At 33.7% G+C, this 22,881-nt stretch overlaps 1 protein-coding gene across 1 annotated transcript; it reads left to right on the top strand.

Annotated features, from left to right (window-relative positions):
* The first annotated feature begins 1,119 nt into the window (after positions 1-1,119).
* LOC140450990 (uncharacterized) lies at positions 1,120-22,881 on the top strand. Its single transcript, XM_072544694.1, has 6 exons — positions 1,120-1,170; positions 1,222-1,331; positions 1,474-1,702; positions 22,367-22,429; positions 22,549-22,626; positions 22,687-22,881. The coding sequence occupies exons 1-6, from the start codon at positions 1,120-1,122 to the stop codon at positions 22,879-22,881; spliced, it is 726 nt and encodes a 241-aa protein (XP_072400795.1).

The following is a 22,881-nucleotide window of genomic DNA, read 5'->3' on the forward strand; positions in this document are numbered from 1 at the left end:
ATGAGAAATATGTTGTTATTAATTGAAATTTGAACATTTCAGGAACCAAAATATATCTTCCGAGAACATGGTTTTTGTTGTTTTAAGGTTTTATGCAATACGCTCCTTTTTGCAAGTTGTGGGTAATTTGGTAGCAAATGAAACTGTCTTATAGAGGACCAAGAGAAGTAGACAATAATATACCAAGATTTTGCTAATTTATTAAATTAAATGTACATAATTTACTAATTAATCGAAAATTAATTATATTGTTACAATACTTTCACACATTGTATATCACTTTATTTAATATATAATATACAAACTAATTTACATTATAAATTATTTAAATACCCTACCTAGTTCCCTAAAATAAGACAAATATTAAAATTTTTGGGTGATTTTGAATAGTTATAAACAGTTATCTACGAGAAAAGAATGAAGAATTGGACTAGTATCTTTTGGTTGGTGATAGTGGTTACCGAGTAAAGAAATACCTGAAAACACCCTTAGGCAATCATCAATCACCAGCTGAAAATTTATTTAATGAGGCACATATTAGAACCAGAAATCCAGTAGAAAGAATATTTGGACTATGGAACTTTGGGGTTAGAGTAAAGCTAGAATGGATAGAAGCAATTATAATTGCATCATCAGTGTTAAACAATATTGCAATGTTTTTTAACGACCCTTTACCCATACTATATGAAGAAGAGAAAGCAGCAATGACATTAGCAAATTTAGAAAATGAAACTGTCTGATAAAGGAGCAAGAGAAGTAGACAATAATATAACAAGACTTCCAACTTGTGCACGAATAGTTTGTTAATCATTTACACTCTTACTAATAAAACACTCGTATTCTAAGGTTATATAATACTAAAATAATTTGTTACAAATAAACTCGGTATAAACTCGTTATAAGTATTCCCAGTTTATTCCGAAATAATAGTTTGGCAATGTCGCAATCTTTTGCACAAATACATAGAAAAGCAACATATTGAGTGAAATAATGTCAATTTTGATTTTTCTTTGAAACTGACAACTGACACCAAATATATTTTTATTTTTTATATTCTGGTTATCTTACATCTTGTACGTTGAGTTTGATTATTTTAAAATTGAAAAAAAGTATTATAAAATGGCTTCAAATAAAAGAGAACGTTGTGTTAACTGGGAAAGTGAAGAAAAAGTAAGCAACTTTATTTTACTTATAAATTTAATATAAATATGTTAATTTCAGCATCTTTTGAAGAATATTGTTGGATATTATTTACACATAATAGAAAATAAAGACCTTAGCACCAACACAAATAAATCAAAATTAAATGCATGGCTGCAAATAACGGAGAGGTAAGTGTTTACTTAAAATTATATACTTCATCAAAACCTTTTTTTATTTCAAACCATTTATTTAACAAATTTATATGGTTGGTTAAAATATTTTTTTTATGTATTTAAACAATTTTATACTGAGTATTCAACTTATTTTAAGGTTTAATGCTGCCAATGTTAGAACAAGGGATAAGAAACAGTTAATGAACCAGTGGAAGTTGGCCAAAATAAATTGCAAGAAACAAATGTCCCAGTTGAGAAGAGAGTTGAATAAAACTGGAGGTGGTCCTAAACCACCATCTCCTCCTCCTGAGGTATTGGAGATAGCAAAAATGATTCCCCTTGAATTAAAAGTGGATCATAATGAATTTGACAGTGATGGTGTAAAGGTACAATATTGAATCTAGTATTTTCTTATTTATTTTACTTGAATATATATATATATATATATATATATATATATATATATATATATATATATATCCTCTAAAATAACAGCTGAACTGGTAGATGAAAAAGGGGGGTTGAGGTTAATTGGGTATACAGCTGATTAAAAGCCAAGTGTACTCTGTTTAACAATTCATTATATTTCGCCAATTTTCATTGGCATCATCAGATGAGAGCTACAATTATTTAAAACATGGTAAAATACAATTTAATAATAGTTTGTTGTTTATATACTTAATTGAGGTTAATGGCAGTGCGATTTATTTTAATACCATCAAGTAAAAAATTTTTTGTTGGAATAATGTTGATTGTGGTTGATGTTGATTACAAATTAAAATATAGGAAACAAATACAATTTAATTTAAAAATAAAACAGACATAACGTTTAGTTCGGTAAATGTCATTAAGGTTAAGTACTAGAACTATCAAATATCGAATGTTATTAATTGACTTTTGTGAAGATGATTAGTTCCATGGTGTTGACGTAGTAGTTGTTTATTTGATTAATATTTACTGTAAGGTGTGTTATAGTTGAAAATTTTTTGAAATTACATTATGTGTTGTATTAATTATTTAATAGTTATATGTGTCTATTTATAATGTTTGTTTTTCGATGTGTAATAAATAAGCATAAATCTCACTCAGATGTTCAACATCTGATTTCTTATTTATTAAATTATCCATTTGAGTGATAAATGCCATCTCGAGGAAGAGTCTTTTATTGAGATTATTTTCAATTGCAAGAATCTTTGTTTCACTGTAGTTCATTATGTGGTGTTCATCATGTACGTGTTTTGCAAGGGAACATCTATCAGGATATAATCTGCTGTCACTCTTGTGGGAAGTGATGCGACTTTTTAGGTGTCTGTTGGTTTGGCCAATATATTGTTTGTTACAACTTCCGCACGGGATACGATAGACTATATTAGATAATTGATCAGTAGGTGTTTTATCTTTTAGTTTGGTGAATATCGAATTAATGTTTAACACTGTGTAATTAGCGATTTTTATGTTGTCGTCAACTGATTTGAAAATTCGTGTAAGTTTCGGTGTTAAGTCTTGTATGAAGGGTAATTTAAAGTATTTAAAAGGAGTTAAATTAGTGTTAAGGGTTGTGTCTAGTGTAGGTGTAGTGTTTTGTGGTGTGTGGTTAGAGATGGTTTGTGTTACAGATAATGTATCATTTGTTGTGTTGAATAGTATTTTAGTAAGTAATGTGTTTGGGTATGAATTGTCTAGAAAGAGCTGATGAAGGATTTTTAGGTTTTTATAATAGAGTGATTGATCTGCAGTCTGTAAAATTCTGTTTTTCATTTGTTTTATAAGATTAATTTTTGTGCTATGCTTATGATATGACCAATAGTTAATGTATCTTCCGGAACTAATAGGTTTCATATACCAATCTGTTGTTATTATGTTGTTATTGTTACGTATTAGTTTGGTGTCAAGGAATGGGATTGACTGATGTTTGTCTTCTGTTTCAACTGTAAATTTTATATGTCGGTCGAAGTCGTTAAAAATGTATAAGAGTTCATTAATCATGTCTTTTGGTAGGGCTAAGATTATATCGTCGACATATTTCTTTAGGAAGGGTATTTTAAATGGAAGAACAGGGATGAGTATATCTAAGAGGTCATCCATAACATATGAGGCCAGAATAGAACTCACACATCCTCCCATGGGGGTGGTCCTCCCTCACCCCATCCTCCCTATTTTTTGTTTATATATTTTGTTATTAAAGGAGAAGTATGTGTTATTGAATAGGAATCGGACTAAAGCTAAGAAGTTATCTTTATCGATTTTGCAATGTTTACTTATGTCGGACCAATGTTTGTTTATGGATCTTAGACAAGCGTCTAGATAGATATTAGTAAAAAGGGAAACGACGTCCAGACTTATAAGGACGTAGTCATTAGGAAGTTTTAATCCATTAAATGTTGTTTTTACGTCGAATGAGTCCTTTATGTAGTACTCATTATCGAAGTCATATGATACAGTTAGGATGTTTTTTACAAAGTTTGCAATATTTTCAGTTGGAGAGTTAATTGATGAAACAATAGGTCTTAGTGATAATGTCGATTTGTGTATTTTTGGCAATGCATAGAATTTTGGAGAGTTACTGTTATATTTTGTTAGTTGCTTTTTGGTAGGTTCGTCAATAATTTTCTTATGGAACAAATTCTGTACTAGATTATTACTTTCTTTTTGTATTTTGAGTGTAGGATCAGAATTTAATTCTAAATATATTTTATTATCATTAAGGATTTGTTGTGATAGTTCTGTGTAGTCTGTTTGTTTCATGATTACAGTAACGTTCCCTTTATCAGATCTAGTGACTATAAGTTCTGGATGTTCTCTGAGAAATTTTTTTGTTTTGCCTAGTAAATAGTGAAAGTAGTTGTTAGTCTTTTTATTGCGTTTAGCGTAATTAGTGAGTATGTTTGTGGATCTAGCTCTTGTGTTTGTCTTTGTTTGTTCGTTTTTAATTGAAGAAGCTACCAAATCAATGTCAGCAAGTAGGTTCTTTATTGCAATGTCGTTATTCAGTTTTGGTTCAATACTATATATATATATATATATATATATATATATATATATATATATATATATATATATATATATATATATATATACATCTAGCGGTTAATGTAAGCTCCGTTCTAAAACGGTATTATACTAACTCCAGTAGATTATACACCGTGTATTTTATTATCTGAGTAGCGCTTTATGTAGACTCCGACCAACACGTAGGATTAAGTGGACTCCACAAAAGGATAAACCATTTTTGGGATCCGTATTTACGATATTGCATATACTTCTAAACTCCTGCGATGTTGCCAATAATTGTATTAGTAGTAGATTTTCAAATTTTACAGCAGGTACATTCTGGAACTTGAAATTTATTTTAATATCCATCAATTTAATCATGGAGGAATTTGGGGACTATTTGGCTAATTTATGTAGTTAAATATAAATTGTTAACCGACATATACCTTTATTTTACTTTTTAGTTTTAATAAGCAAGGCGGTAATTTATATTACTTGCTTTATATATTTTCAAACATAAGAAAGTGTGTATTATAAACTTGGAAAAGCGAAAATTTCCGTTTTTATTAATTAGTATTTTTTATTAAAATGCATTGGCATTAAAACATTTAGTACATAAATGTACGTATATTAAATAGAGTAACAGTTTCTGAAATTAGAAGCCCCTTCGGTAAGATTATAAAGTTTGTTACCACAAAAAATCTACTAGCATGCACAGAGATGAGAGAGACCTACACAGAAGAAGATCTATTTTTAGCGAATGACAGGGCCATCTATGTAGCCAACCATTGGAAATACAAAATTTAAAGCTGTTGGTGTTCCGGACACGGAAAGTAAAGTAAGTATAAAAAGAGGTAAAAGTAAAATGAAAAGAAAAATAAAACACTTATATAATATGTAGACCTGAAAGTGCGCCGGAGGGTTTAAAATAAGAATTTACCTAAGGAATGAAATAAGAATTTACCTAATTTAAAACAGATCTGAAAGAGAACAAAAAACAGATCAAAGAATTAATACAGATTAAGTACATCCTTAAGTAACATATCTCAAATCCGCCTGCAGTTTTGTTAGGTAGATCGAGTAGCTCGACAGAACTGTTGCCGGTCCCAAGCCCAAATAAAGGAGGAGGGGGTCTACAGCCCGTTTAGCACTCTACTGATAGACTTTAAAACCATACAGCTCATAGAAACAGAATTATGCCTCGGGACAGGAATTATTTCATTACGACGACTAACGGGAGAAAGAGGACAACGAATTTATGGTAAACGAGAAATACACTTCGCATCGGTGCTTTGAACGTAAAGTCTCTACAAGAGAGCAGAAAATTACAAAAGAGCTTGTAGAAAAAAAATATAGACATGTGTGCGCTAAAAGATACAAAGAAAAAAGGAAAAGGGTCAAATTATTATAGATGACCATCTCATGATTTACAGTGGTGTTGCCAAAGAAACCAGAGCCAAAGAAGGAGTCGCTCTGTTAGTACACAAAAAATTTTTACACCAAGTATAAAAATTGTAAGTGTAAAAATTAAACTGGATGTCAAACCTCTGAATGTGATAGCAATTCATGCACCAGAGAACAACAAAGATACCACCACAAGGGAAAACTTCTACGAACACCTTCAGACTGTAATAAACGAGACCTCAAATGATAAATATAAAATCATTATGGGTGATTTTAACGGCCGTGTTAGCAATGATTTAGTTCCAGGGATAAAACAGCGATATAACGAAAATATCAGAAATGAAAACGGAAACCTTCTAACGGACCTCTGCAGCAAAAACCAGATACGTAATAATAATACATTTTTCCCTCACAAAGAACAATACAAATACATTTTTGAAAACAGTAGAGGACAAAGATCTATTATAGACTATATTCTGTTGAATAGAGAGCACTAACATCAGCAGAAATAGAAAGCGATCACAAATTGGTATTGTGCCGAATGAAAACACATATATGTGATAACAAAACACCGAAATACACCACAAAGATAAAAGTCGAAAGCTTACAGGATGACTCCACAAGATACCTGTTCCAGAAAAGAAGAACCGAAAAAAACAGAAAAACATATATCACAGAAAGTGATGGAGTCGAAGAAAGCTGGGCAAAAGTTAAGTCTAATATCTTACCCTCGGCCAAGAAAGTTCTTGGTAAAAGAAATATAAATAAAGTGCAGGAAAAATGTAAAGAAAACAAAAAAGCTTACCTGAAATACATGTCAACCAAAACACAAGAGGCATAACATAATTACAAGACAATTAGAAACGAAACACATGCACTTATAAGAAAAATAAAAAATGGTCACTGGGAACGTTTTTCGAAAGAAATGGAACATAATTTTTCTCGTCTGCAAAAGGAAATATAGCGCTTCATCAGACGTCAAAGAACGGAGGTAAAGTAACTAATAGAACTAAAATATATAGAAAATGATACGTGGATTGACTACCTAAAAAAGCTATATACAGGAGAAAAACAAACGACGCTAGAACCGGAAACATCAGAAATTACAACATATAAAGAACTTAATATAAATGTACAGGAAGTTCGGAAAATACTTGAAAACCTGAGGAACAGAAAAGCAGCAGGTAAAGACGGGATACCAAACGAATACTGAAATATTGTGGAGCAGCAATGACAAATGAATGAAAAATTAACAACATTAATTAATAAAATTATAAAACACAATAAAATGCCGGAAGAATGGAGAAGGAGCGAACTAACTCTACTATTTAAAAAAGGAGATAAAAACAGACAAAAAACTACAGAGGTATAAACTTGTTAAATACTACGCTAAAACTTACAACTAAAATTTTACAAGTGCTAATTAATCACAATATAAGTTTAGCAGATGAACAACCGGGTTTTTTTAGTGGTAGATCGTGTACAGATGCAAAATTCGTGATAAAGCAAATTACTGAGAAATCACTGAAGTATAATAGACCAGCATTCCTGTGTCTGATTGACCTAAAGAAAGCGTTTTACAGAGTAAGACTGAAAGATGTAATCCATCTTCTGTATAATAGAGAAGCTCCCCTAAATATTATAAAAACTATCGAAAACATCGACCAAAACAACAAAATTGAAGTCAGAATAGAGGGACAACTTACAGAATCTATAGAAATAGGCAGCAGAATAAGACAAGGGGATTCGTTGAGATTTAGCCCCATGCTCTTCAATTTGATCATGGATCAAATCATCAAAAGCGTTAACAAACGAAGAGGATACAGAATGGGAAACAAAGAAATTAAAATACTCCGTTACGCAGATGACGCAATATTAATAGCCCAAGATGAAGATAGTTTGCAAAGACTGGTCCACAAATTTAACATAAGAGCAAAAGAATTTAATATGACAATCTCATCACAGAAAACTAAAATAATAGTAGTCAGCAAAGGACCACAGATGTAAAATAGAAATTAATGGCATTAGCAGAAACAAGACCCGACACAGCCACAACGCAAAGAATAATGGACGCGGCAGAGATGAGAGTACTGAGAAGAATTACAGGAAATACTCTGAGAAATCGAAAAGAAAATGTAACGTATAGTGTATAAATGAATGGATACAAAATAGAAAAAAAGAATGGAATAACCACATAGGTAATGGAAATAAAATACCTGGCATTATGAATTTATTATGACAATTTCATCTCAGAAAACTAAAACAATAGTAGTCAGCAAAGAACCAACTAGATGTAAAATAGAAATTGATGGCATCAGTATTGCACAAATAATGGAAATAAAATACCTGGGAATTACACTGTCTAGCTACGGATACCTGGATAAAGAAGTGAGAGATCAAGTACTAAAAGCAAATAGACTGGCAGGATGCCTTAATAACACTATGTGGCTAAACAGACACATTAACACTGAGATGATATCAATTTATAAAGCCAGTGTAAGACATATAATGACATAAGCCTCAGAAACAAGACCCGACACAGCCACAACGCAAAGAATATTGGAAAAGGCAGAGATGAGAGTACTGAGAACAATTATAGGAAATACGCTGAGAAATCAAAAGAGAAGTGAAGACATTAGAAGAAAATGTAACGTAAAGTGTATAAATGAATTGACACAAAATAGAAAAAAAGAATGGAATAATCACATAAGCAGAATGGAGGAGACCCGTGACGTCAAAATTGCAAGAGATAAGTCACGAATCGGCAGAAGAAGTATCGGACGATCGCGCAAAAGATGAAGTGATAACCTTCCATAGAGGTATTATTCCGCCAATGAACAAGTAAAATTGCTTATAAAGAGAAATAATAACAAGAAAAAAAAGTAACATCTCTCAGATAAATAAGCGGAACAACAGAAACTGAGTATAAACGTGAAATTCCAGAATTAACATTAAATAAATTACCGCAAATCGTACGAACTGAAATAAGTGTTATTTTCTGCACATACATATATATATATATATATATATATATATATATATATATATATATATATATATATATATATATAATATAATAAGAACTATATTTAAACCAAGTGACAGAAAAAAAATTATATATACATTTACTTCTAAATGATTAACTTCTATAAAATTATTATTACAGTTAAAGCTTATACAAGCGACAAAATTTAATATATACGGAAACAATAAGGAAATAGATATGTTTAGTGGTTATGAAACCGCTTGTCGTCTGCCATGAATTTTATTACAGAATCAAGTTACCATAAGACACTGAAATATTTTGTCTGAGTAATGACTTACTACGATAAAAAGAAATAGAATACTTTTATAATACACGTTATAAAGGTGAAACTATAAAAAGATATACATATAATATAATAATGATATATATGATGATTCATAAACGCATGTTAATAACAATTGGTAATAAAGACATAAAGATACCCACTAGAAAGTTTATAATTTCAAAACGACAGTAAAATAACGTTCAATTCAAAGGTTCAAATCGCGACATAATATGAAATAATTCAACAGCAAGTAAAAGTACTTTTTCTTTACCTATTTCTTTGTCGTCTTCTGAATCTTCATTTCCATTCGTTCCTATCTAAGCACATGTTATCCACAAGGTACTTCTTCATTTTTTATTCACTACTCTTTTTGCTATCGCTTTCGTCATTTTATTTATTCATATCGTTCTCACTCATAACACATATTGGGTAGTTTATTGTTTCATTAAACTTTTTCTGTTTATATCCGTATCATATAAGTTTTCTAGTTATTATAGCGTATATAGTGTATGTTAATTCCATTGTATTTCTTATATTTTCAATATTAATTCGTTCCAATCAAGATTTTCGAGCAGCTCTGAACCATTGACCCATTTTTGTTGCTTTTGTCACTGTTTCTCCTTTCTTTTAACTACAACTTTTCTCCACGTTGATCGGTCTTCTACATATCTGCAATCAAATGAAATATTAACTTTTTGAGATATCCGAATATCATTATAAGAGCTTTCTTCATTCAGTATCTGTTCTTAATCTATACGGATTTGTAGCATTATACTAATAAGGCCTTATTTGATTTATTCATTCTTCCTAATTTGCATCAATATATTAAAATAGGTCTGAAGTTTGTATTATGCTCTTTATTCCTTCAGTGACGGTATTATTAACTGTGATTATTGATCCAATAATATTTAAGTGTTCCATACTTTCGAAATTGCAGTTGTAGACTTTTTTGTTTTATCTAGATTTATTTAATTGGTGTCTTCTGTGTATTTGCTTGTATTTGGTTTTCACTTCGTTGATGTTTTAGTTTCTTATGAAATCGATATCATCAGCATTATGTTAGGAGCTGCTTTGTACATTGGACCGTTAACGGATTACATGTTAAATGGACGTTATATCTATTTTGGTAAGCTGTTCGTTAATTTTTTAACTATTTGAATTGAGAATTAGTATTTTATTAGATCTCTGGTTTATTTATTTTATATGTCTGATGTTTTGTTTCCTGTATCGTTACTACAAGGATTTTGCTGGATACCGACATAGGGAACCTGGTGGTACGTACATGATGTTTTGATTACCAACGGTAGAAAATTTGTCCTGCTGTAAAATCATGATTATTTTACTAGAAAATATAATGTTGTTTAATAATAATAAAGTTGTTTCACTTTGCTTTCTCCATCGAGGTCGCAGTGAGACTGCTACCATTATACCTTCTGGTATTTAATATTTTGCCGATCAAGCAACACTTCCTATAGTCATTAACTTGGTACTGATATCTCTACTCCCCGATTTCAGCAAGCAGTCACCAAACTATTAAAACTGCTACATTCATGCCTCCTATTCAGTGGCGGCTCGTGGCTTGAGAGACAAGGTCGGCAAGGTATTTTTTGTCTCCTCAGATAGGTATACCGTCTAATAAAGACTTAAGTAAATCATCATAGGAGATTTTTTGTTTTCTTGTTTTTTGTTTTTTTTTCCTATAAATTTAGAACCTAAACATGTTTATAAATTAACTCAAGTCTACGTTGTTTGGAAGTAACAAAATGGGTTATAACGTCATCGTAAAATTTATTAGAGTTTTGGAGAGATTTTAAAAGTTTTTTTTTCTATTGACATTTGAGACAAGCTTGACATTCTCTCTTGTTTCATGGTATTTCGACAATAAGTTTTGATTCTTTTGAGGCAAGAGAAATCTCGTTCATTTGAGGCAGACGTTGGTGGTAATGAGAGAATTAATGACAATAATTTATTAATTTCGGTAACAGTTTGTTATAATGAATTGCAGTATATAAAATGATATATATCTTGTAACTTATCCCATCTTCCGAAAATATTTGGATCAGCATATAAAACTTTTAATTCATTTTCTAATTTTATTTTATTAAAGAATGATGGATAATTTTTAATTAACCTGTCCAATAAATATCTTGGAAATTCTTTGACGTAACTTTTAAATTTTGAATCGTCAAAGAGGTCAAAAATTTGCAAATCTTCAAAATTCGAAAAACGAGTATCTATTTGCATAATAATAGTATCCAAAATTTCAAAATATACTCGTTTTTCGATATCTGTTTCTGTGTCATGCCTTTGTCTTTTTTTTGGGGGTTCGGAAATATCAAGCGAGTCCAAAACTTCACTGCGTATATACTGGAAATTACTATCATTACGAAAATCTCTGAGATTTTGCACCAGTCTTGTTATTCTATTTTTGGAATGAATAATGTCAGTTAACTGATTTTGAACAACATTGAATATCAAATCGGTTTGGGTAAACACTTTCTTAAAAATATTTAAAAGTATGTTAAAAGAATAATCATTTAATAAAGTTTTCAAACCGATTGCTTCACAGATCGAGATATCATCACTTTGAAAATCGTCGCATTCAATAATAAAATCAAAAACTTCCAAAAGCTCCAAAAATTTAACTTTTAATACACAGAAGAAATAATTATATGCAGAAGAAACACAAATTAAAAAACGTTATCCACTTATTGTACGCAAGAGAGATACCTCTAGGAAAAATCAAAACGACCGAAAATATATACCAAAATAACACAATAAAAGTAAAAGTAGAAGAAGAACCAACCGACCCTAATAAAGCTGATAATGGGATAAGACAGGGATATTTCCTGAGTCCTCTATTGTTTAACCTGATTATGGATGAAATAATAAAAAAGTAAGAACTAAAAAAAGATACCAAATGGAAGAAAAACAAATTAAAATAATCTGCTGTGCAAACGACGCAATACTACTACTCTTTCAAAATAAAGATGATTTACAACGTATGCTGCACCAATTTCATATAACTGCCAGAAAATTTAACATGTTAATTTCCCCAAAAGAGACAAAATTCATGGTTACAACAGCAAATTTACTAAGATGTTAATTGGAGCTGAAAGGTCAGATAATAGAACAAGTGATGGAGTTTAAATATCTAGCCATCACATTATCTAGCTACGGAAAGCTCGAAACTAAAGTGGAAGATCCAGTGAATAGAGCAAACAGAGCCGCAGGCTGCCTAAATGAAACAATATGAAGCAATAAAACTATCGGGAAAGAAACGAAAGGCAGAATTTACAAAACAGTCATCAGACCAATGACATACGCGGCAGAAACAAGACCTGACACAGAGAGGACAAAAAGGATATTAGAAACATCAGAGATGAAAACACTTAGAAAAATTGATGGTAAGACACTATGGGACAGAGCTAGAAGTACAGATATACGACGTAGATGCAAGGTGGAGAACATCAAGAACTGGTTAAGAAATAGAAGAGTAGAATGGAACGATCATATAAGCCGAATGACAACAAATAGAGTAGTAAAGACGGCAAGAGACGGTTAACCCGTAGGAAGACGATCAGTAGGAAGATCACGAAAACGATGGAACGGCAACTTACTGGAGGCACATTGAAAAATGACAGTCATGTCTATATAAAAAGAAGAAGAAGAAGAAGAAGACACAGGATAAACATTAAAATTGCTGCAAGAAAGGTAAAATAAATCAGTCATATTAATGTAGAATAGCAGAGGACATAGTGTTTAGAGAAAATAATGAATCAGTCATATTAATGTAGAATAGTAGAGGACAGAGTATTTGTCATAGCTTTGGACAAGTGCCCAATTAAAAAAAGAACACAGGTCGTCCAAAAAAGATGGAACTCTAAAAAGAAAATAGAATAGATTTAAAAAAATAAAAGCATAAACATGTCTTTTCCTACTTTTTTAATATTGAAAATACGTAAATAGAACATTGAATTAAAATGTAATCTTTGATAATCTGTGATAAACCCATCACCTGAACAGTGGCGCCGATATATGTAGTTGAAATTGTTTACACTTATTTTAACTGTTTATTTTGTTATTATCTAGATATGAGTTGCGACCGATATCACAAACTTATTTAATTTTCATAAAGAGGCTCTTTAATACCTAAAATTATTACTATACAAATCTGATTCGAAATATCGTCAAAAAGTAATACACGGCATGTAAAATTTAAATTTTTAATACAAAGTAAAAGATTAGGCATTACTTATGGGATTCAAAGAACGGGTAATGATGAATTAATTAATCGGCTAATTCTTCAATCACCCCTTTAATATGATTTTGTCAAATTGGTCCTTTTTAGGACCAAATATTCTAATAACATATGTCTATAACTGTTAAGGGTATATCTAGAGATCAAGAAACTTTACTTTACTTAAACTTATCAGACATATGAGCTAAACACGAATGTAACTTACTTCTAGTGCAGGAAACACATATAGGGCCTAACCTAGGGTATTTGGTATATAGCTGATCGCTGAAAACCACATCATAGATATAGACATGCTATTTCTGTCGGAAAAGAAGCAAAGAATAACTTAAAGTAAGAAAGGACAAAACCAGTCAGCCGAGAGAACCTTTTAACGATGTTGAGCTTGGATCCACCATCTACATATTTAATAAAAAATAATACAACTACCGACATTAAGGATTCGAGCACAAAGCTTATTACGAAACCTGGACCAAAAACACTCTACAATGGCTTATCCGGATGATGAACAACTGTATTCAAATTATGGAGATACCCAAAATTTAGAGACAAGCCAAAGTTGTTACCTTGCTTAAACCTGGCAAAAAAAAGACCGGGCATGAAAAATATCCAGTATCAGGGGTGGTATTTTTCAATCTAAATGCCGCTTACGACACCTTAAATTACAGAATATTTCTCCAAAAACTATATGATATCCCCTTAGATAACAAGCTCACTTACATTGTCTGCGTATGCCAACATAAGAGAATATTTTTTGTATCACTCACTGGTAAGAATAGCAGATGAAGAACGGTCTCGCTTGGGGTAGCATAAAGGCACCTACACTGTATAACATTTACACAAACAAACGATCCATACCGGTAGATACTAGGACTTCTATTATATAGACGAGACACCTAATATTGCACAATAAAAATAAACTATGAATCAATTTTCAGCCAAAACCCCTGAAAAACTCGTAGGTGTTCCTTCAATTTCCTCAACATAGACGTTTTTACAAAACTGAACATCCAATCTTGTCATAAAATCATTGAACTGTAGACTTCCTATAAATTCCTCGAAAATAGTTTGTATCACACTGGGTCAGTCACAGATTATTGTTTAAAACTAAAAGGTAAATTGAGGACCAGAAATAATATTCTTCGCAAGCTTGTCAGCTAAAAATGAGGCGCACGTCCTTCCGCCCTTAAAACATAGACGCTTGTACTATATGCTTCTGCTGCCGAATATACCTTGTTAGACAAATTAACCATTCTTGCTTTTTGTGCACACTACTACCCATTTTAACACAAAAATATCTATTGAAGCACTTATTTATTTTGAGATAGCCTTTTATCGAGTTATCATATGTAGTACACAAATAAGACCAGAACTAAAATATTAAAAAAGCTTTATACAATATATCGCAGAAGATTGGATAAAATAAAAGTAGTTTTTATTAATCAGATGCTTACATAAAATGTACAAAGACATACTCACGTAAACAAAATATATTACGAAATTTCTGTAATTAAAAAAAACATCAAGTTCGGCATTGAACTAATAAAATTATATTAAATAAAAAAACAACATCTTTAAAAATACAGAAAAAATAAAATTTTCTATGCAAGCGAACATTCCATTCAATAATAAGCTCAAAATCCTTTTGTATCTACATACCTGTTTTTTAAAGAACCAGTTATATTTTAGTACTTAGTTATACCAGGTAATATGATATCCTCTGTTACACATTGTAATGCGTATGACATTCCACTGTCTACAAACAGTAGATAAAAATAAGGAGCCCATATAAACCGTTCAGGGTATATGTTGAAAATATACGGTATAATCGCACAGTTGCCAAACTCTCAGAGCTTACTTAAACCGATAAACGTATGGTTCAAATATACAATGAAGAAGATCTGAACGACCCCTATAATATATACACGTGAACTAAGCGATATACATTTATGATACAGGGGTATTTACGGGCTCCAAAAATTTTTTATAAATTATTAAACTCTACATGTTGATGAATCGACTGAACCAATATTACGGAATTGTCAAGTGAGCTCCGTATATCGGTATCCACTTGACCACGGAGCTCAATTGAACCTGAATTTTAACATGGGCGGAGTTCACTTAATGCCGTAGATATATATATATATATATATATATATATATATATATATATATATATATATATATATATATATATATATATATATATATATATTGTTGAGTTTACCACTCAACCATAAATGTCAATGTCAACCATGAAATGAAATATTTCGGTTTGGCAGTGTTGGGATGTTTTTATAATGCATATGTTGTATGCTCAAATACAAAGAGAGAAAGCTTTTAAAAAGTACATTTTGATTATACTATTTTATGAATTTTGCAATTTTAATTTTATATGAAATAATAACGAGTAAATATTTGTTTCTATCGAGGTTAATTGCAAACATCTGTTGCAATCTGACAACTGCTAAATTGACGATTGCCAAATCTATCCCCTAATCTATCAAAGGGCAATTGCCAAAAAAATTTCTAACAATTAACTGCAATTAATCTTCAAAGAAACAAATATTTACTCATTCTTGTTTTATAAAAATCAAAAATTGCTGAATTAATAACATAATATAAACAAAATGTAGTTTTCTAAAACTATTGTTACGATAAATATTATGGCCTAAAATAACCGTAAATATATTATGACTAATTCTGTTTTGTTGTAGAAATTTCAGCGAAGGATCTAGAGACCCAAATTATGGTGAATCATCCGAACGAGGTGTCCAGGTAGACCGAAATAAAACCGGTCTGAGCTTCTGGGGAGATCGCCGCCGTTCTCGAATAACAGGATTTCCTATATAATAACGGAACTTTAATTGAAGAGGACAGTTAATTCTGAAGACGCGCTCGCGAATTTAATTGTTACGTTCGGATATATAAATTATTGTAAGATAAATTAATATAAATAAAAAATTAAGTTAAATTCGTAAGTGTTATAAATATTGAACCTTTAGTAAATTAAGATAAGAACATTAAATTAGCAGTTAAATAAATTTCATTTCATTGGTGTCAGGTGTGGGGTACATAAGATAAATTGCGAAAATAAATTACATAATAATAATAACAAGTGAATATTTGTAAATTGTGAAAATGACGACGATTTATGAGCTGACAGTGACTAATTTAAGAAGACATCTCGAAGACACAGAATTAGCTTCTACCGGAAAAAAAGGCTGAGTTAGTCCAACGATTAAAGAACGCTTTGCTAGAAGAAGGACTAGATCCAGAGACTTATATATTTGAAGATGCTGTCATTTCGTCTATTTCAAAATTAGAGTTTCCGACGACATCGCATCATTGGAGAGCAAAGTTTCTGGCGATATTTCGAAAGTTTCTGGTGACATCGCATCATTAGAGAACAAAGTTTGTGGCGATATTTCGAAAGTTTCTGGTGACATCGCATCATTAGAAAACAAAGTTTCTAACGAGATTTCGTCTCTGGAAAGTAAAGTTTCTGCTAACATTTCTAAAGTAACTTCTGAGATGTCTGCCCTCGACGATAGAATATCTTCGTTAAAAAACCAAGTTGCTGCCGATATCTCGGCCTTCGAAGAAAAGATGAAAGAGATGGAAAAGAAGCTGGAGGAAACAGGGACAGCAGAGAAAGGAAACAACCCGATTACAATAGAGAAAAAGAAGACGAGACAAAATGTAAGTTGGAAATACGGCCGAAATTTGAAGGAAGTGGAGGTTCTGCCCATGTGAAAGTCCCAACTTTCGACGGAAAATCGTCATGGAACAACTACATGAAACAGTTCGAATCAGCTGCAAGAGCGAATGGATGGTCTGAAAAAGAAAAGGCTGTAAACCTGACTATCGCTCTTCGAGGAGGTGCCTTAGATGTGCTTCAGACCATAGCCGTGGAGGAGACCGATGATTTCGAACAACTCAAGAAGAGGTTAAATATGCGATATGGCCATGAACATTTGGAGCATGTATATCAGTCGCAGCTTAAAAATCGTAGACAGAAGAAAGAGGAGGCTCTTCAAGAATATGAGGTAGATATTGCCAGATTAGTACGATATGCTTATCCAACAGCTCCCGAAGACGTGATGGAAAAATTGGCCGTTCAAACGTTTATTGATGGTCTTCGTGATCATGAAATGCAGAGAACACTACGATTAGCCCGTCACAAGACGCTGGTTGATGTCTTATCCGCCGCCCTCGAATACGAGTCAGCTACGCAGGCCTCTGGAGGGTACAGTAAAGTTAGGACTGTAAAAGAGGAAGGAGATGAAGATAAACTTGACCAGCTCGTTAATATGACGAAAAGCATGACATGCAAGAAAAAGAAGACCATAAAATCAAGAAACTCACCATCAGGAAAACCAGAACGAGGCAGCCTTAGGGGGGCAGCTCCGACGCGGACCTCTTCCAAAGACCCTCTTATACTAATAGCTTCTTTGAAATGTCGTGAAGATAGTGTATATGTAGATGGAGACATAAATGGTAAAAAGCATACGTTGTTGGTGGATACCGGAGCGACCAGAACCATTATACGCCCGACAGTTATCAACAGCCGTAAGAAACTGTTACCAACGAGGTTGCGACTTCGGACCGCTACAGGTGAAAACGCCAACATTCATGGAGAAATCCAGGTACAATTGGGAATTGGAGCAGAAAAGTTTGTCCATACTGTTATAGTTGCTGACATCGAAGAGGATGTTATATTAGGAATGGACGTAATGAATATGCATGGATTCCAATTGGATTTTAAGAATAAGGTAATCAAAGTTGGCAACGAGGAGGTATTTCTCCATCCACATAATGACAACACTGTGCAAGCAGCCATTACAGAAGATACAGTCGTGCCTGCGAGAAGCGAAACGATCATAGTAGCGCGGCTACAGGGAATGGTAGACGAAGGGAGACCTGTTATAATGGAGCCTTGGAACCACGACGATGAGGTTGGCCGTGGAATCATAATTGGAAAAGAATTGGTGACTTCGGCTAAGGAAATTCCTGTGAGGCTTATCAATGTCAATGACTACCCAGTGACCATAAAGAAAGAGACAAAAGTAGGAACTTGTGTACCTGTGACATCCATAATCCGTCAGGCGACAACATCTGATAATTCCAACGACAAATTCGACCAAATGGTTGCAGTTGCAGGACAGTCTCTGAATCAGATTAAAAAAAGGAAATTAAGGGAATTTCTTCGGCAGTATCGTGATCTTTTCGTACCGAAAGGAGGAAAGACGGGAAGAACTACCGTTGTTAAGCATAAAATTGATACTGGTAATGCTAAGCCAATTCGTCAAACAGCTCGACGATTACCGCAGGCCAAAAGAGAGGAAGCTGAAACTATTGTTCAGGAAATGAAGAAAGACGGGGTGATAGAACCTTCTACGAGCCCATGGGTCTCTCCGGTGGTCCTGGTTAAGAAGAAAGACGGAACGACGAGGTTCTGTGTGGATTACCGTTTGCTGAACAACGTTACCAAGAAAGATAGTTATCCTCTGCCTCGAATCGATGACACATTGGACACATTGGCTGGAAGTAAACTATTTTCTACTTTGGATTTGAAGTCTGGATACTGGCAGGTAGAAATGGACCCAGTAGATAAAGAAAAGACGGCCTTCACCACAGGATCTGGATTGTGGCAATTCAACGTTATGCCATTTGGACTCTGTAATGCTCCTGCGACGTTTGAGAGGCTTATGGAAAATGTGTTGAGAGGGTTATCTTGGAAAACATGCCTGGTTTATTTAGATGACATAATCGTCTTGGGAGAGACATTCGAAGAACATTTGAAGAATTTAGAAAACGTTTTTCTACGTAAATGTAAACGTAAAGTCAATTATCTGGGTCATATAGTCAGTAAAGAAGGAGTGGCCGTGGATAAGGGAAAAATCGATTCCATTAAGGAATGGCCAAAACCAACTGACAAACATCAAGTGAGAAGTTTTCTTGGACTATGTACTTACTACCGGAGGTTTATTAAGAAGTTTGCAGATATCGCTAAGCCATTAACGCGACTTACGGAGGAAGCAAGAGATTACCGCTGGGATACAGACTGCCAAAATGCCTTTGAGACGTTGAAAAAGCATTTAATAACAGCACCAATTTTAGGGTATCCACTGCCAGAAGGAGAGTTCATCTTAGATACGGATGCAAGTAATGTGGGAATTGGAGGAGTGCTGTCTCAGATTCAAGGAGGACAGGAACGAGTCCTCGGATATTTTAGTAAAGTTCTTTCAAAACCTGAGCGGAATTATTGTGTCACGAGAAGAGAACTTCTAGCAGTAGTGAAATAAGTAGAGCACTTCTATCAATACCTCTATGGCAGAAAGTTTCTAATCCGAACCGACCATGCCGCCCTTAAGTGGTTGATGCAGTTTAAGAATCCAGAGGGTCAGATAGCCAGGTGGATCGAACGACTCCAAGAATACGATTTTAAGATTGAGCACCGGGCCGGAGTTAGCCACAGAAACGCTGATTCTCTTTCCAGAAGGCCATGTCCAGCAGAGTGTTCCCACTGCTACAAAACGGAATCCAAGGAAGCAGCAGTGCTAAGAACAACGATGGTCAACGACGACTGGACGCCTACTAAGATAAGGGAAGAACAAGAGAGAGATCCAGTTATACAGAAAATCCGAAAATGGAAAGAGGAAAACCGTCGACCACCTTTTCAGGAAATATCAAACCTATGCTCAGTAGTTAAGACGTATTGGGCCCAGTGGGACTCATTTATCATGGAAGATGGCTTGCTCAAACGAGTCCTGGAAAATGATGACGGTTCAGAGAAGAAAAGACAGTTGGTGATTCCAAAGAGCAGAATAGCCGAAGTACTTCGTCAGTTACACGACAGTCCATCAGGAGGGCATTTTGGTGTCAAGAAAACCTTTCAGCGAATCCGGGAACGGTTTTATTGGATGAACAGTTCCGACGACGTAAAAGACTGGTGTAAGAAATGTACTATTTGTGCTACGAGTAACGGGCCTTACCGAAAAAGGAGAGCTCCTATGAGACAATATAATGTTGGAAGCCCGTTTGAAAGAATAGCTTTGGACATCGCTGGGCCATTTCCAGAAAGTGAAAATGGAGGCAAGTACATGTTGGTAGTAATGGATTACTTTACTAAGTGGGTCGAGATTTACGCACTTCCCGACCAGAAGGCCGCCACTGTTGCAGATAAGTTGATCCAAGAATATATCAGCAGATTTGGAGTGCATTTGTGACCAAGGCAGAAACTTCGAAAGCGATCTATTCCAAGGAATATGTGATAGACTAGGCATGAACAAAACAAGAACCACCGCGTATCATCCGCAATCGGATGGTATGGTAGAACGAATGAATAGGACAGTTGCCAAGTATTTGACAAAGATGGTGTCCGATCATCAGCAAGACTGGGACCAATACCTTCCGTTCTTCACAATGGCCTACAGATCTGCTGTTAACGAATCAACAGGCCAGGCAGCAGCCAAAGTCCTATTCGGACGCGAAATGCGACTACCTTGTGATCTAGAGTTTGGGTGTCGACCTGGAGAAGATGTAGCAGGTAAAGATTATGTGATCGAATTACGAAAAAGAATGGACGATGTACATGAGTTGGTCCGTTCCTACCTTCAGATCGCTAGCGACAGAATGAAGAAACGGTACGATACACAAGCCGAAAAGGGTTGCTTTAAGAAGAACGACAAAGTATGGCTGTATAATCCCAAGAAACGAAAAGGTTGTTCTCCCAAATTGCAGCAGTTTTGGGAAGGTCCATACCTCATCATGGAGAAGATCAACGATGTCATCTACCGAATAAGCAATATTCCGAGGGGAAAGCCGATGATAGTACACCATAACCGGCTGGCGTCTTTCGAAGGTGACCACGACGTAGATGAAGAAGTGGAAGTAAACCAAGTCCAAGATGTGTCTGACCTCACGTTTGAGGAATTCATGGGTGCCTATCGAGGTACCGGTAAAGCAAGACATGGTGTTATACTGAAGAAAAGCAAGATCTACTCGCGCTCCCCGATGACCACTCGCTGGCCCTTATCATCCCGGCCAGTATCAAAGACGCACCAGGGTTGGCATCCGTCTTTCGAAGGAAGTTTGGTCAAGTTGCAGAACTTCAATGCCAAGTGCCAGCTCCCGGTAAAACCTTGAAACTCCAAGATGCATCACGTTACCTTTTCTACCTGGTAACAAAAGACACTGCCCGTGACCAACCTACCTACCGAGATGTATGGGAAGCCTTACTTCAATTGAGAGAGCACGTACTAGAGTCCGACGTGCAAAAGTTAGCCATGCCAAAGTTGGAGTGCCGCCAATTAGATTGGAGGGTTATCCGAAATATGGTGGAGGAGATCTTCAAAGACACCGAAGTCCAGGTGTTAGTCTGTTGCAATCCGCATAGTTACTGGTGCGGAGAGAAAACCGTCCCTTGTCATTTTTATACAACTGGAAGTTGTAAAAGAGGGTCCAGTTGCCGATACCAGCATACAGTTCCGGTTCCAGTCCTGACAAGGTTCCAGGAGGAACCATCTTTTAAGAGGGGGGCAATGTTACGATAAGTATCATGGCCTAAAATAACCGTAAATATATTATGACTAATTCTGTTTTGTTGTAGAAATTTCGGCGAAGGATCTAGAGACCCAAATTATGGTGAATCATCCGAACTAGGTGTCCAGGTAGACCGAAATAAAACCGGTCTGAGCTTCTGGGGAGATCGCCGCCGTTCTCGAATAACAGGATTTCCTATATAATAACGGAACTTTAATTGAAGAGGACAGTTGATTTTGAAGACGCGCTCGCGATTTAAATGTTACGTTCGACTATATAACTTATGTATTGTTCGTTAAATAAATTAATATAAATTATTGTGCTTTTTAATAAATTAAAATAAGAACCTTTTTAATAAAGACATTATAAATTAAATAAAGACATAAATAAATTTCATTACACTATATTTATATTTGAAGCATACAGCATCTGCATGTATATGCACACATATATATATATATATATATATATATATATATATATATATATATATATATATATATATATATATATATATAAACATACTTTTATCTTTTTAGGAATCTGCAGTGGCCCAGAACATTGAACAAGAGGTTTTAAATTATCCTAGTACTTCATTTGGCGTAAGATATTTTATAGAATGTAAAAAAGAAACATTTTTTTCATTAGTATATTTTCTTACAATCAAAATGAAGATATAAATAAAAGTGTACAAAAAACTAATTCTAACATTTTGTTACAGATACAACATCATGACATTGAAGAAGCTAGAATGAGTAAATCAATACCAACACCTAAGGGAGCTGCAAAGAAAACATTTGTATGATTATATAAAAAGAATAATTATCATCATATAACATTTTTTTTAATTTTGTTTCAGACATCTACGAATACTTTTAATTTTTCTAAGGCCTCATATGAAGATATGCACTATTTTAGGGTCCAGGAGAACAAACGATTAATGAAAGAGCATAAGCTACGCGTAAAGCACATGTGTGAGCAACATGCTCAAACTATGAAAATTTTAAAGTTGCAAGAGGATATTTTAAAAAAGAAAAATGAAGAAAATATATAA

Source organism: Diabrotica undecimpunctata, chromosome 9 (genome assembly GCF_040954645.1).
Source record: "Diabrotica undecimpunctata isolate CICGRU chromosome 9, icDiaUnde3, whole genome shotgun sequence".
NCBI classification, from domain to species: Eukaryota; Metazoa; Arthropoda; class Insecta; order Coleoptera; family Chrysomelidae; genus Diabrotica; species Diabrotica undecimpunctata.